The 12,868-nt window shown below is 42.6% G+C and overlaps 1 protein-coding gene across 1 annotated transcript in view; it reads left to right on the top strand.

The window, feature by feature from the left end:
* The first annotated feature begins 8,056 nt into the window (after positions 1-8,056).
* SNTG2 (syntrophin gamma 2) overlaps positions 8,057-12,868 on the top strand; it is a 262,809-nt gene continuing 257,997 nt past the window's right edge. Inside the window, exon 1 of the mRNA XM_065632065.1 lies at positions 8,057-8,128. Within this exon, the coding sequence (XP_065488137.1) occupies positions 8,057-8,128 (72 nt within the window). The remainder of the gene's footprint in view (positions 8,129-12,868) is intronic.

Here is a 12,868-nt window from a genome sequence, read left to right as displayed (position 1 = left end):
TTTCTTGGCTCCCCTATAAATTCAGAGCTCCTCTCCTCTAGGGAAGAAGCAGAAGATTCTGCTCCTTGGCCAAGGACATTTAAAAGGGGTTCTTCTGATTACTCCTCCTCATCAATGAAAAGATGACTTCCCACAGCTCTCTCTGCTCTCTCCCTTTCAAATTCTCAGCAAGTCCTTAGAGGTTCGCCTACATTGCCTTCATACTCCATCACTTTGTTGCATTAAAGCACATGCAATTTATTTAGACTTAACAGAACACTCATCACATGCAGAAGCATGAATTTATTAGTAGTCTCATTAGTGTCTTGGCAGGCTAATACAACAAAGATATATATTAATCCCATTACAATGATAATAACACATGTATTCCAAATTATCCAATTATTGCTAATCCCCATTAATTTTATTGTTTCAGTTAGCTGCTGACTTTCTGCAATCTGACCCTATCACCTAGTGTTACGCTTACCCTTCTCATGACCTTTGGGATCCTAAAATTGACACTGCCAGCCCCACTTGAGAAGATGACGCATTTGCACTGAGTCACCAGTGACCGGAGTTCTCTCCTGGGAAGAGTCTGCTTTTGCATATATATACATATATAAAACTCTCTCTATAAAATAGATATATAACCTAATATATATATATATATACAGGTCTGTTTAACCACCCTGCCTCTTCTTCATCCCCTCAGGTTAGTTACACAATGACCACCCCCTTTTTCATCACTCTACTTACTTAGACCATACAACTGCAGAGTCAGTGTTAAGCCAAAGCAAAACCAAGCTGAGCAACAGCCTCCTAACTCCTATGGCATTTTGCTGTTACAGACCTCAAATTGCCCAAGACAACTGCTGAGAAGTCCTGAAGTTAGTTGTTAAGTTTATTAGAAAGCCTGCGGTCAGCTTCTCACAGCACAAGCACGTATAAAAAATACTGGTTGCTTTTGATTAGGTCTACTTAATATTTGCATTTAATTCCTCTATAATGACAGGAAATAAGCTTACTCCACACTTATTTGTACATACTATGACTATGACTGAATGTGTAGAAATAAAATAAAATTACAAATTACTTGATAAAGGTAGATAAATGTCTTTGGAAAAGTCATTTGGTATGGATATTTGGTAGAGTTTTTCCTGCATCTTAGAATACAAGTATGATTAAATCTTAGAGCTTAAAAGCTAGAGAAGAATTAGATTAAAAAAAAAATGTGCCAGAGCACATAGCAAATTTTTGCACTGTTGTAGAAAGATGAGCAGAAAAGGGATATTACCACTGCAATGAACATATTCTTTTATTTCCTATTCTGTTTTGCATGGGGACTATTAAATATAGACTCTCCTAGCATTTTTCAGGCAATAAAACCAGCAGTAAAATTCTGACTTTCTTCTAATTGTCCACCTCTACTTTTTTTTTTTTTTAAACAAAGCATGTCCGTCTCAAATGAAGCTACAGCCACTTCCTTAAGAAATGAGCTGAGAATTGATTAAAAAAGGCATAGTATAGCATAGCATAGTATTGTATACTAATGTAGCTACTTGAACAATTCAAGAAATGTATTGCACCCTTGATACTGCTCATGAATTACCCTCAATCAACAAATCCATAAAAATCATGCCCATCAGTACTGAAATTATTCAACACACAAGGCTATGAAATTTTTGGCAGAAGTAGGCTATGAATTATATACTCATAAGTTTCTATCAGATTTATTTGTTGGTGACCCAAACCACATAACACTGCCTCTGTTCATTGATTATAACTTACCAGTGCTTTGACTTACAATCAGGTTTACTTTATTTGTGAAACACATTTCCTTTCTTAATTGAGTCTTAGCTGCTAGTGTGCATTCATAGGATCAGATAGATTTTGGTCAAATACTGTTGAAACATAAATAATGAATCTAAGCAAACTATGTGACATGACAAATAGCTCGCAGTTAGACATATATTGGCTACCAAATGTAATGAGCAGAAAACAGAGTGGAAGGGAAAGCTGAAAGGAGCATCACACACTGTCGCAGTCACACACGCGCTTCCCAAGAAGGAGGGATTTCTATAAATTAGTGCCTGTTCTCAGAACTGGTAATTACTTTGGTGCCAAGCGATCATTGGATAAAACTGAGTAGTGGCAGTAGGTTTCTAGAACCCAACTCTTCCCCCTCTCACAAGCTGAGCACTTGTTTGTGCTTTCTTTGGCCACAAATACTGTATTCCCTCTTAGATACTGGCATAACTTCCACTGAACCTCTTGGCAAGCTGTGTTCTGTAGAGAACCAGCACATACAAAATACTACAGTTTGCAGAACGTCAGCTCCTCTGTTTGGTAATAGAAGGCAGATTTCAAGGACAGGCAAGAAAAAAAAAGCGCTTGAGTATTTTGTCAGCAGCTTCAAGAAACAGTACTAAAATCCTGCTTGGTTCCGCAGTGCCATTTAGCCACTTGCTTACCACTCACTACTTGCTTTTTTCCTCAGCTGGTGATGAGCGTTGAAAGTCCACATTGATGTTTTCCGTGTTATAAAAATTCTTTAATTTTGAAGTAAGAATACATACTTACCAGCCCCATATCCCTCTATAAACACTCACTGAGACTACATCTTGCAGATGTCCAGTTGTTCAGATACCTATTTTTGATTGTCTTTCATAATAACCTGCTCAGGGAAGCAATGAAAAATTGCTCTCTTGAATAGCCTGGGATGCTGAAGTCCTGATTGATGCAGTCAATACTCATTCCTGCAACAGTGACAGCCAAAAGAGTCCTCGTCTGCCCTAGTCAATCCCTGACTTTGGCAGCGAGGTGCCCTGGTAAGGTGCACCTGTGCCTGACAAGGGCTCAGGACCTGGGAGGGACGGTTCAGCAAACTTTCCTCACTGTCTCCCACCTGCTGCTCAACCCGTCTGCCCTAAAAGCACGAGATGCTTATTTCAATCACTCTTTCTTAGCAAACAGTTGTTCAAGGAAAGTTTTTGTTTGTTTGTTTGAAATACAGCAGCCTCTTGCTTTCATTTGATGTTACAGGTAATTTTACTGCTTCTTTCCATTTTGCTACTGCTGTATGTACAGTTACAGTTTCTTACCCTACACAATGAACTGAGGAAACATTCTGGGACAGCAAGTTACAGGGTATTTGATGCACATTATAGGTTCATGATAGCAAGGAAGCGTTTGTCTTTTGAAGCAAAATGACATACCTGTGAAACTTTAGTGATTTATCAGTATGTATTTTAAGCTGCCTCTAGCACATTACTGTCCTCTGAGGGTCTGCCAAGTTGTTACTCCCTGTAATCTGCCTCTTAGTCAGGAGCTTAACACACAATAAAAGTGGCAAGTGCAGAGTAGATTGAGACAGGGGTCCAATGCCGACTGTCAGTGTACTAGTGCCTTCCTTGATCCTCCTCCTAAACTGGGGGATACTGGTGGCTAAGTGGCAGCACCCTCAGCAAGACAGGCAGAGGTTTCCTTGGGAGAGGTGGCATTTTTTACCTTGCCTTACATGTGATTTCCAAGTCAGAGACTTCTAACTTGTATTACTTAGAAAAGTATGCTCTGCTTCACCATAGCTTTGGTCTCTTCCCACAACACAAAATTAAATGAAGACACATTTATTTTGGTAGTAAAATATTAAGTATCACAGAATCACAGAATCACAGAATGTTAGGGATTGGAAGGGACCTCGAAAGATCATCTAGTCCAATCCCCCTGCCAGAGCAGGAACCCCTAGGTGAGGTTACACAGGAAGGCGTCCAGGCGGGTTTTGAATGTCTCCAGAGAAGGAGAATCCACAACCCCCCTGGGCAGCCTGTTCCAGTGTTCTGTCACCCTCACTGAGAAGAAGTTTCTTCTCACATTTAAGTGGAACCTCTTGTGTTCCAGCTTGAACCCATTACCCCTTGTCTTACTGTTGGTTGTCACCGAGAAGAGCCTGGCTCCATCCTCGTGACACTCACCCTTTATATATTTATAAACATTGATGAGGTCACCCCTCAGTCTCCTCTTCTCCAAGCTAAAGAGACCCAGCTCCCTCAGCCTTTCCTCATAAGGGAGATGCTCCACTCCCTTCATCATCTTCGTGGCCCTGCGCTGGACTCTCTCCAGCAGTTCCCTGTCCTTCTTGAACTGAGGGGCCCAGAACTGGACACAATATTCCAGATGAGGTCTCACCAGGGCGGAGTAGAGGGGAAGGAGAACCTCTCTGGACCTACTAACCACCCCCCTTCTAATACACCCCAGGATGCCATTGGCCTTCTTGGCCACAAGGGCACAGTGCTGGCTCATGGTCATCCTGCTGTCCACCAGGACCCCCAGGTCCCTTTCCCCTACACTGCTCTCTAATAGGTCATTCCCCAACCTGTACTGGAACCTGGGGTTGTTCCTGCCCAGATGCAAGACTCTACATTTCCCCTTGTTATATTTCATTAAATTTTTCCCCGCCCAACTCTCCAGCCTGTCCAGATCTCGCTGGATGGCAGCACAGCCTTCTGGCGTGTCAGCCACTCCTCCCAGCTTGGTGTCATCAGCAAACTTGCTGATAGTACACTCAATTGAATGAGGTTTACAAAGCAATTAAGTTTTACAAAAGGGCCTTCTTCCCGATGAATACAGCAAATATTAATGTATAAAAACTAAAACTGGAACAGCTGCCATTTTTGGAGTTTATATTAAAACAACAACTTGACTTCAATAGCTGTGTGAAAGTTTTTGTATAGACAGAGAAATGTTTGTAATGTCTGCATAACACAGACCTTCATTTCCTGGAAAATTTAATTATACCTTTCATCCACTTCTCTTCAAAAAGCCTTTAACCATGACATCTATTTGGCTTAGTAAAATAAAATAGTCTTCTGTTTCCATTCTCTAAGCCAAGTATCATCTCTAGGTGTGAGTATATATGAATGAAAGCATATGTATGAAAACAGAAGGAAATAAAGACAGGTGTGTAATATGGTATCTTCCAAATTCAGCAGTGCGCGTCTATTTTCATGACTGATGATTTTATTCAAGACTTTTGCATAATTTGCAATTTTCCTATCGTCAGCCAAGTCAGATCTTCATGAAACTTCTTGGGCATTACCTAATGTAACCCTCTAAAATCATGAGTTTGATTTAAAATCATGGTATGTCATTGAAAGCATTCAGCATTTGCTTGACTTACGGCCTCTTTGTACGATTACTTTCTTGATATTTTGTAGATTTATATGAAATCTCAGGAGCTAGAAAATTTCAAATAATTGCCTCGTTCCAAATTATAGGATTTAATGTAATCCAGAAAAATAAAAACTCTCATCACTAAAATATCTACTTGACAGCTAGCTTCCATTTGTTACATTTCAGGAATGGCGAAAGCAAAACCTTTTGCAGGATCAGGGATGCAGTGAAACTGAAAAATAACAAACAGGAGAAAGAGAAAAATACATATAAGAGGCATCAACTTCTAAGAAGCTCGTAGGTTTCTTAAGCTGTTAAACCTTGTTGTCCCTTGAAATAAAGAAATGTATTAGATGAGACTATCACAAATTGACTTAGCTCAAATTACATACAGAATAATTAATTTGTTTTTTCCTAATTCTCTCTCAAATCATATGTACCGACTTACTTCCAGTACAGCAATACGAGAATATAATTTTGTGAAGTGCACTCATTAAGTCCAAAAAGAACTAAGAATTAATAGTTCCTTAGCTGTCTGATGTTATCCAGTTTTCAGTGAGTTCCATAAATCATTCATGTAATTGTCAATGTTAAGATAAGTTTCTCGGGAGGTTATATATTCTATGAAAAGCTTATTATATCCAATTGAGAAAGATTTTTAAGTTTAAAAAGTACAGTTTGTAGATAAATAAAAAGCAAGGGCTTTCTATTCCACTTATCTCTGTAAGCCATTTCCCATATATATATCCCTGTATATTATGATAATATACTGCTATGCCATGTATTTTGTGTTTACACTAACTTGCATCTCCACTTTTTAATCCCCACTTAGACACCATATTTATGAGAGCACGAAGAAGAACCATGAGAAGAAAAGCTGGATGTCATAACAAGTTTGCAATCACAGCAAAACTATTACCCATACTAGCAAATATCCACCAGGACAGCTGCTGTTATTTGCTGGTTCCTGCAACTCCCAGCCCTTGGAGGCTGGGGCAATCCATCTCCAAATAGGTTGCAGCTCATCTGTGTGCCTTTGCTTTCCTTGATTTTCTTTAACCTTCAGCAGAAAGACTCATATGCCTCACAGTGCCAGCACACTCTGCATGCACAGAAGTTTATATGGTCAGTTAGGCTGCAGCCCAGACTCATCTCCTCCAACAATTCACACTGCCAGTGTGTTGCCACACACTTTTCTACAGGCATGGAGCGAGATAAATGGCTTTTTTCCACACAGGACGTATTGGGGCAGATTGGCTTGAGTGCCAATCTCTTCAGGAAAATGGCGCTGACTCCTTGCTGCATTGCACACTCCAAGTCTCTGGGCACTGCAAAGAGAACAACTCAGGCACAGGGGGCTGTGAGCACCCCTAGAGAAAAACTGAAACCTCATAACCCCACACAGCAAACTGCCTCTTGTCCACCTCTCCCCAGTTTCTGTGGGGCTCAGGCACATGTCAAGATGAATCAGTAGACAGAGACAGCAAGCAGCATTTGCTAATGGTAAGATGTGGTTTTATAGAAAAGTCAGGTATTTTTGGACAGGGAGATCCAGGGAGAGAGGAGTTCATACTAGGCTAAAATATAGCAGTGGTAGGCAGTGTTTTGCAAGTGTTTATCTCCAAGTAGAAGATGATACATGTTTCTTTCCTGTTTAACTATTGTGCTGCTTTTAGAAAAGCTTTTGAAAAAAAATATGGCTAAGCTAGGTAAAGAAAAATCTTTAACTTTGGAAAAAGTCTGGCCAGCTCCAGTCACGCTTTTTTCTTGTTACATATTTGTGTATCATAACTGCTTATCTTTGCATGACTAGGTAGAGGCTTCAAAAGGGAATAAAGGTGTCCTTTCAAATTACACTTAGATAAGAAAATAGAAAGATGTGTGTGTGAAACACTGATCTTCTTAAATAAACTGATGGCAAAAGTTAAGAGCTTTAAGAGCTTTCCTCTCTCTCCCCTCAGAGTAGAAAAATGTCTACTAATAGAGCAGTATGTCAAGGAACAGGTTGAACCTGTTCTCTTTAGGACCAGTTTCAGCAGATCTGCTACCACAGATCTACAAGAAGTTCCACTGAAACTGATGGCCCGGGCCATAGGCCATAGCCAGGAACTTGGATGGAACCCAAAGATCAATCCAAGAGCAAAATCTGATGGCAATGTTCAGGGATGGTGGGGACTTTTCCCACGGAAAGGCAGATTGCGCTGTGTTATCCCATGTCAAGGGTACCAAGAACACGTGAGAGATGTCAAACCACGCTTGCTTCTGATTCAGAGATCAACGAGCAAGGCCCGTGCTCTTCACTGTGTGGCTGTGACTTATGACCCGCCGCCGCCGCCCCGTACGGCCCGCGGGCAAGGTGCCGCTTGATGGGGCAGAGCAGTCACCCCCCACAGCCCCGGCCACGCCGTCCACCTTTCCCTGGCAGAAGTTGCCCTGCCCGAGAGCTTTCCCCGGAGGACGGGTGCGGGACCCGCGGGGCGGCGCGGGCGGGCCGAGCCGTGCGGTGCGGTGCCGGGGAGGAGCGCGGCAGCGCTCGTAGGAGCACCCGGCGCCCGGCTGTCGGGATGCGGCGGCAGAGGGGAGGAGAACAAGAGCGGCGGCGCCTACCCCCCGCGGAAAAGCCAAGTTAAAAAGCCAGCGCGATTCCGCCGCCTTCCTTTCCCCGCCTGGCTCCGAACCTCCGGCGACTCCCCGCACGTCCCGGCCCCCGCCCGCGCTGCCGGTGCCACCGCCCCGCCCGGGCCGCCGGCGGCGGGGCAGAGCGCGGAGGGCAGCGGTGCGAGCCTGCCCCGCGGAACCGGGACGCCGGCGCTGCCGGTAGGGGCGGGCGTTTGGGAGTCGGTGCCTGAGGCGCCGCGTCCCGCCGAGCCGCCCGTCTGAGAGGACTACGCCAGCTGCATGGGAGGAGATGAGCGTGGCGGGGAAACAGCCTCCTCCAGCACCGCTCGAGCGCCCCGGCAGCCTCCTCGTCCCCACCTGGGCAAGTACCCGCTCTCCCCTCATCCCGTCCCGGTGCCAACGGTGCGGCGGGGCGGGGGGTGGGGAGGGTCCCACCGGCGGCGCTCCCCGGGGGGCGGGAGGGAGGCGCCTGCGTGAGTGGAGCGGGGAGCGGCCCGGCCTGCCAGCCCCGCACGGCGCCGGGCGCTCTGCGAGGGGCGCGGCGCAGCTGCCCGGGCTCGGCGCAGCTCCCTCAGCCCGACACCGGCCGGGCGGGCACCGGCGGCCCGAGCGCGGCCGGGTGGCATTTGTGCCCTGTGCTGTGGGGGTTGTACCTGCTGCCATCGCGATTTTCAACCGGCCGTGACAGGGTGCGCTGCGAGTTTCCCGGGGACAGCGTTGAATCGCTCGCTTTGTAACCCAGCTACAAGTCCGTGCCGACAGGAAAAAAAAAAAAAAAAAGACCAAAAAAATAACCGACCTACTTCGACGGATGTAGCACCTCATGCACTTTTAAGAGTGCACCCGTGAAGGAGTTGGAAAATAACTTGCTACTTCATGGCAGCGTATTTGGAAAATCATTTATGAATGATGCCCTCTGACGGCGGTTCTCAGCTGTCCCTGATTTATTTGAAATGTAGTAGGTATGCCCTGTGTATGTTTTAATGTGCGGCTCTTCTTGGCCTGTGAAGTTATTTTGTTGAAGTGTAATCACAGTATTTTTTCAGTCACAATCTAAAAAGTTAGTCATTGCGCTTATTATAAAATAGTTTGCCGGTGGTAAAATAAACAGCCCTGTAAGTCTTTTGCCTTGTCCTTCAAGCCGTTTCTGTTACCACAGTCTTGCAATTTTTTAAAGGAAAATGGTGTTATCACCTCGTGTTATCCAGAGTGTTGTTTAGAAGGCATCTCCTTTCAGCTGCATGGAGGGTGACTTAAAGACGTGTTCCCCTTCACGGTGAACTCATAACTGCTTTGACCCTCTGGAGTGTAAGACTGAGAGTAAATACTTGGAAGATGCAAGTGTGGGAGCAAAGGACAGAGGCAACCTGAAGTCATAAGCATGTACAACTGCTCAGAAATGTGTGGAAACAAGCTGTTGTCTCGTCCTAGCTGGCTTTTGCACTGTATGTACTGTGTATTTGCATCTCTCTTTCAACTGTGTGTGAAGAGATGCAAACATTTAACCTTTGGGTTTTTAGAATTTCTGTAATTCAAAAGGAAGCGATCAAATTAAACCTGCTCTAGAATCCTCTGTGTTTTAAAGCAGTTCCACAGCTCTTAATTTGTAAGACCTGTTCTTGAACTGCAAAAATAATCTGTGCAGCAATTACCTAAAATGTTAACAGCTGAGTAGGTTGTATGGCAGTTCAGAATATTTCGGCATTAAAGGTGAGAGAAAATCACTATCATGAGGTGAATTTTATGACTGGTATTCTTGTGTTAAATGTATATGTTTAAGGTCAATGGGACATGCTGTTCCTGGTGATACTCTGGGACTTCTGCTTGGGGCCAAACTAGACACTGAATGAATGGTGGACTCACCTTTATGACAAAAGTGGTAGGAACTGAAGGCTTGTGGCTATATAGTTTACCCGGACCCTAAATGGGAATGAATCTAAAGCTTTGGCAAGCTGTCAGTTTCCAGTAAACACAGAACAACTTAGCCTCATTTTGCGGAGTATTTTAAATAGAGGTGTATGATCGAAAGAATGCATGTATATATAGTCCTTTTAAAAAAAGCTGTATAGACTTTAAGTTCAACAGGGACATCTTATGGCAGATATTTGTTTAGGTGAGTTCATAACTGCCTGGCTCCCCAGAGATTCCACATACTCAACCTCTGCAGAGAATTATGCTCAAAACACCTTAAAAATAAGGACTTATTTTCTAATTAACAGTGTGATAAGTGCTTGACTTTCATATTTTTTAGTTATTTAACAGTACTGGAATCTAGGTCTGTTTACCTTGCTAAAGGAAAAATGTATATTTTAATAGCAGTGTGTTGACTGTGTCTGTGCGTATCTTTCTCAGAAGTAAGATATAATAATACTAGTTACCATCTAACTACTAAATATTGCATGCTGAGTCCAATTCATTATTTGGGATTATAGTAGCTAAGCACTCTTAATACTTAAAGGTACATGATTTTTTTTCTCTTCAGAAGGATGCAATTAAATACTACTCCTTGGAAAGTAATTCAGCGTACTTTTAAATCTAAAGACAGCATGCTAGATTTGAAATACAGTACTAATGTATTTTGTGTGCGTGTATTTTTAAAACGAACAAGCTCTTTTAAGAATGTTTCTCACAATATAAACTTCTTGAAATGCAGTTGTTTATGTTCTGTAGAACTGAAGTTTCAGTCAGACCTTGTCTCTGTTTTGCCAGTCTCAGTGTAATTTCTGATACTTTTTTCATTTGGGATCAGATACATATTCTTGTTGAGTTAATTTCAGTAAGCAGCATATACTTCCTCTATCTGTAGTGAACTTTTAATTCTGATTTCTCATATAATTCTTCCCTTCTTTGCCCCTCAGAAATCCTCAAAGGGTCAAATCCGTTAGGAATTCTTACTTGCTATGTGAGAGTGCCTGTGCCATGATTTTACGTGGATTTTATGGTCTCATCCATTATGCATTAGATACTGTGGTTTTAGCATTGCGGTTTAACATTGTGTTGCTAGAAGCATGAAAGGGAATGATAGCTTTACAGTCACTTGTACTGTTGACATGCCAGGATTTTAAAGGAAGAAATAAAAGTGTATAGCTCATTGCTACACATAAATAAACCTTGTTGCTAGTTGTGGGTGTTTTTTGTTTGTTTGTTTGCCTTTTTTTTTTTCTTATTAGGGAGTGTTCTTTTAAACTTCTGTTTTGCATGCTAAATGTAGTAGACCCAGTTTTTTAATAGATTTTTTTTTTTTTTTTGGTGGTTGTGTGTGGAAGTTGTCAGCAGATTTTTTTTGTTTAGCAGAAACCCAAAGGAAAAAGATGATGTGGAGCTTTTTTTGGATATCACTCTTTTCTGGAGTTACCCAAATTTTATACTCAATTAGAGGCAGAAATGCGGCACATGCAGATTTTCTGTTCTTTCCTCCTCTTTTTTCACTATGTCTATGTAATTTAGATACTTGTATAGAGATTCTAGTGTTAATATCTAACTTTTTTTTTTTTGGAAAGCAAGTCCTGGGGCATTGTTTTTTGTTTTTTCCAAAATTTGGCACCCGCCAATACAGAAGCTTCCTGAAAGCGAACACTAGGTGTCATGTTACCACAAACATCAGTATCTTGCCTTTTCTCTATCTTTTCAGGGTCAACAATTAATCTTGCCATTTCCATAAAACAGATGACCACCATTAATAATCCACGCCAGTATTTTGGTAAGGTTGGGCTGCATTCAGTCATATTGAATGTGACTGTAAGAAGCTTCAACTTTCCTATGTTTTTCTATTAAAAGTTCAATGAGCACTAAGGTGGCATGGATTTCAAGATTATTTCCAAGGGTTATCTGTGCCACAATACAAATCAATAGGATATACTTATTAATTGAAGCTTTTCCTCCCACACACTGATTTTCTATTAAAATTTCTTGCTGATTTCAGAAACTTTTGTCATGAAGAATTTGCTTCCTGATTTTCGGACGGAAAGCACAAGAAAACAGTTGGCAGAGCTTCATGATAGAGAGGGGGTGTCCATGTATTCTGTTGTGTGAAGCCTAATAATTACTTTCCAGTGCAAATTTTGTTGACTTCCCACTAGTTCGGGAAGATGTTTTTTTCCCCTGAAAATCTGTGAAATTCATAGTTTCGAGATCCTATTAGAGAAATTTACTGAGCACTTACTGAATGTCAGAGTATGCAAATGTTTCATGTTTCTTCACTTGGCTTCCCTACTGTCACAAACCAAATCTGAATCCTGCTTCCGCCTGTACATATCTCCATGAAAACAGTTACCAAACTGATAAAAAAAAAAACATATTCAAGCTTAGGGCTTTAACTTCTTAATGGAAACAAGACTTGTGCCCACCTGCTGCTCTGAAAAACAATGTCTGATCTCAGAAAAAGAACAGCGTTGTTATTCCTTTTACACCTCAGATCTGTGTTTCGTTCTGTAAGCAATTTTTTTCTGATGTTTTAAACATTCCGTGAGATGAATATAAATAGAACTGCTTTCACTCGGGAGTGCAGAGACTGCTGAGAATAGAAATGGTAGCAGAGCTCAGCAGAAGGAACAGGGCATGACCATGTTCCTGCAACACTGACACCTAATATTGCTTGTCAGTGGCACCACGATAATAGAGACAGCAAACACAGATCAGACTCATTCAGGCTGAAAGGGACCTTGGGAGGTCTGTGAGCCTAACCTTCTGAAAGCAGTGGCCTTGCTGAATTCAGGCGGCGTTGCTCAGGTCTTTTCCCATTGCATCTTTAAAACCTCCAAGGATGGAGACTGAACAGCCTGCTCCCTGCTGGGGTGTTTTCACGGTGGAGTGTGGGGGGGCTGCTGTTAGCTTCTCCCCCAAAGCCACTTCTTGAGGTTCAAGCGAGCACAACTTGCTCAGCCACTCCTCACAGCAGAAGTGCTCCAGCCTCCTGACCATTTTGGTGGGCAGCGATTGGACTTGCTGCTGTTTGTCAATGTGTTCCTTGTATTGTGAAGCCCAAAACTGAGTGCAGTCTAATGTGTACCAAGTAAAAGAGAAATGATTACCTGGATCGTGGCTCTGTTTTGGATGCTGGTAGCCGTCGTGGCTGGCAGCATGCACTGGCGATTCTGTACGA

This window comes from Caloenas nicobarica, chromosome 3 (assembly GCF_036013445.1).
Source record: "Caloenas nicobarica isolate bCalNic1 chromosome 3, bCalNic1.hap1, whole genome shotgun sequence".
Lineage (NCBI taxonomy): Eukaryota > Metazoa > Chordata > Aves > Columbiformes > Columbidae > Caloenas > Caloenas nicobarica.
The sequence above is the reverse complement of the archived record's forward strand: the minus strand, read 5'-3'. Positions and strand labels throughout refer to the sequence as shown.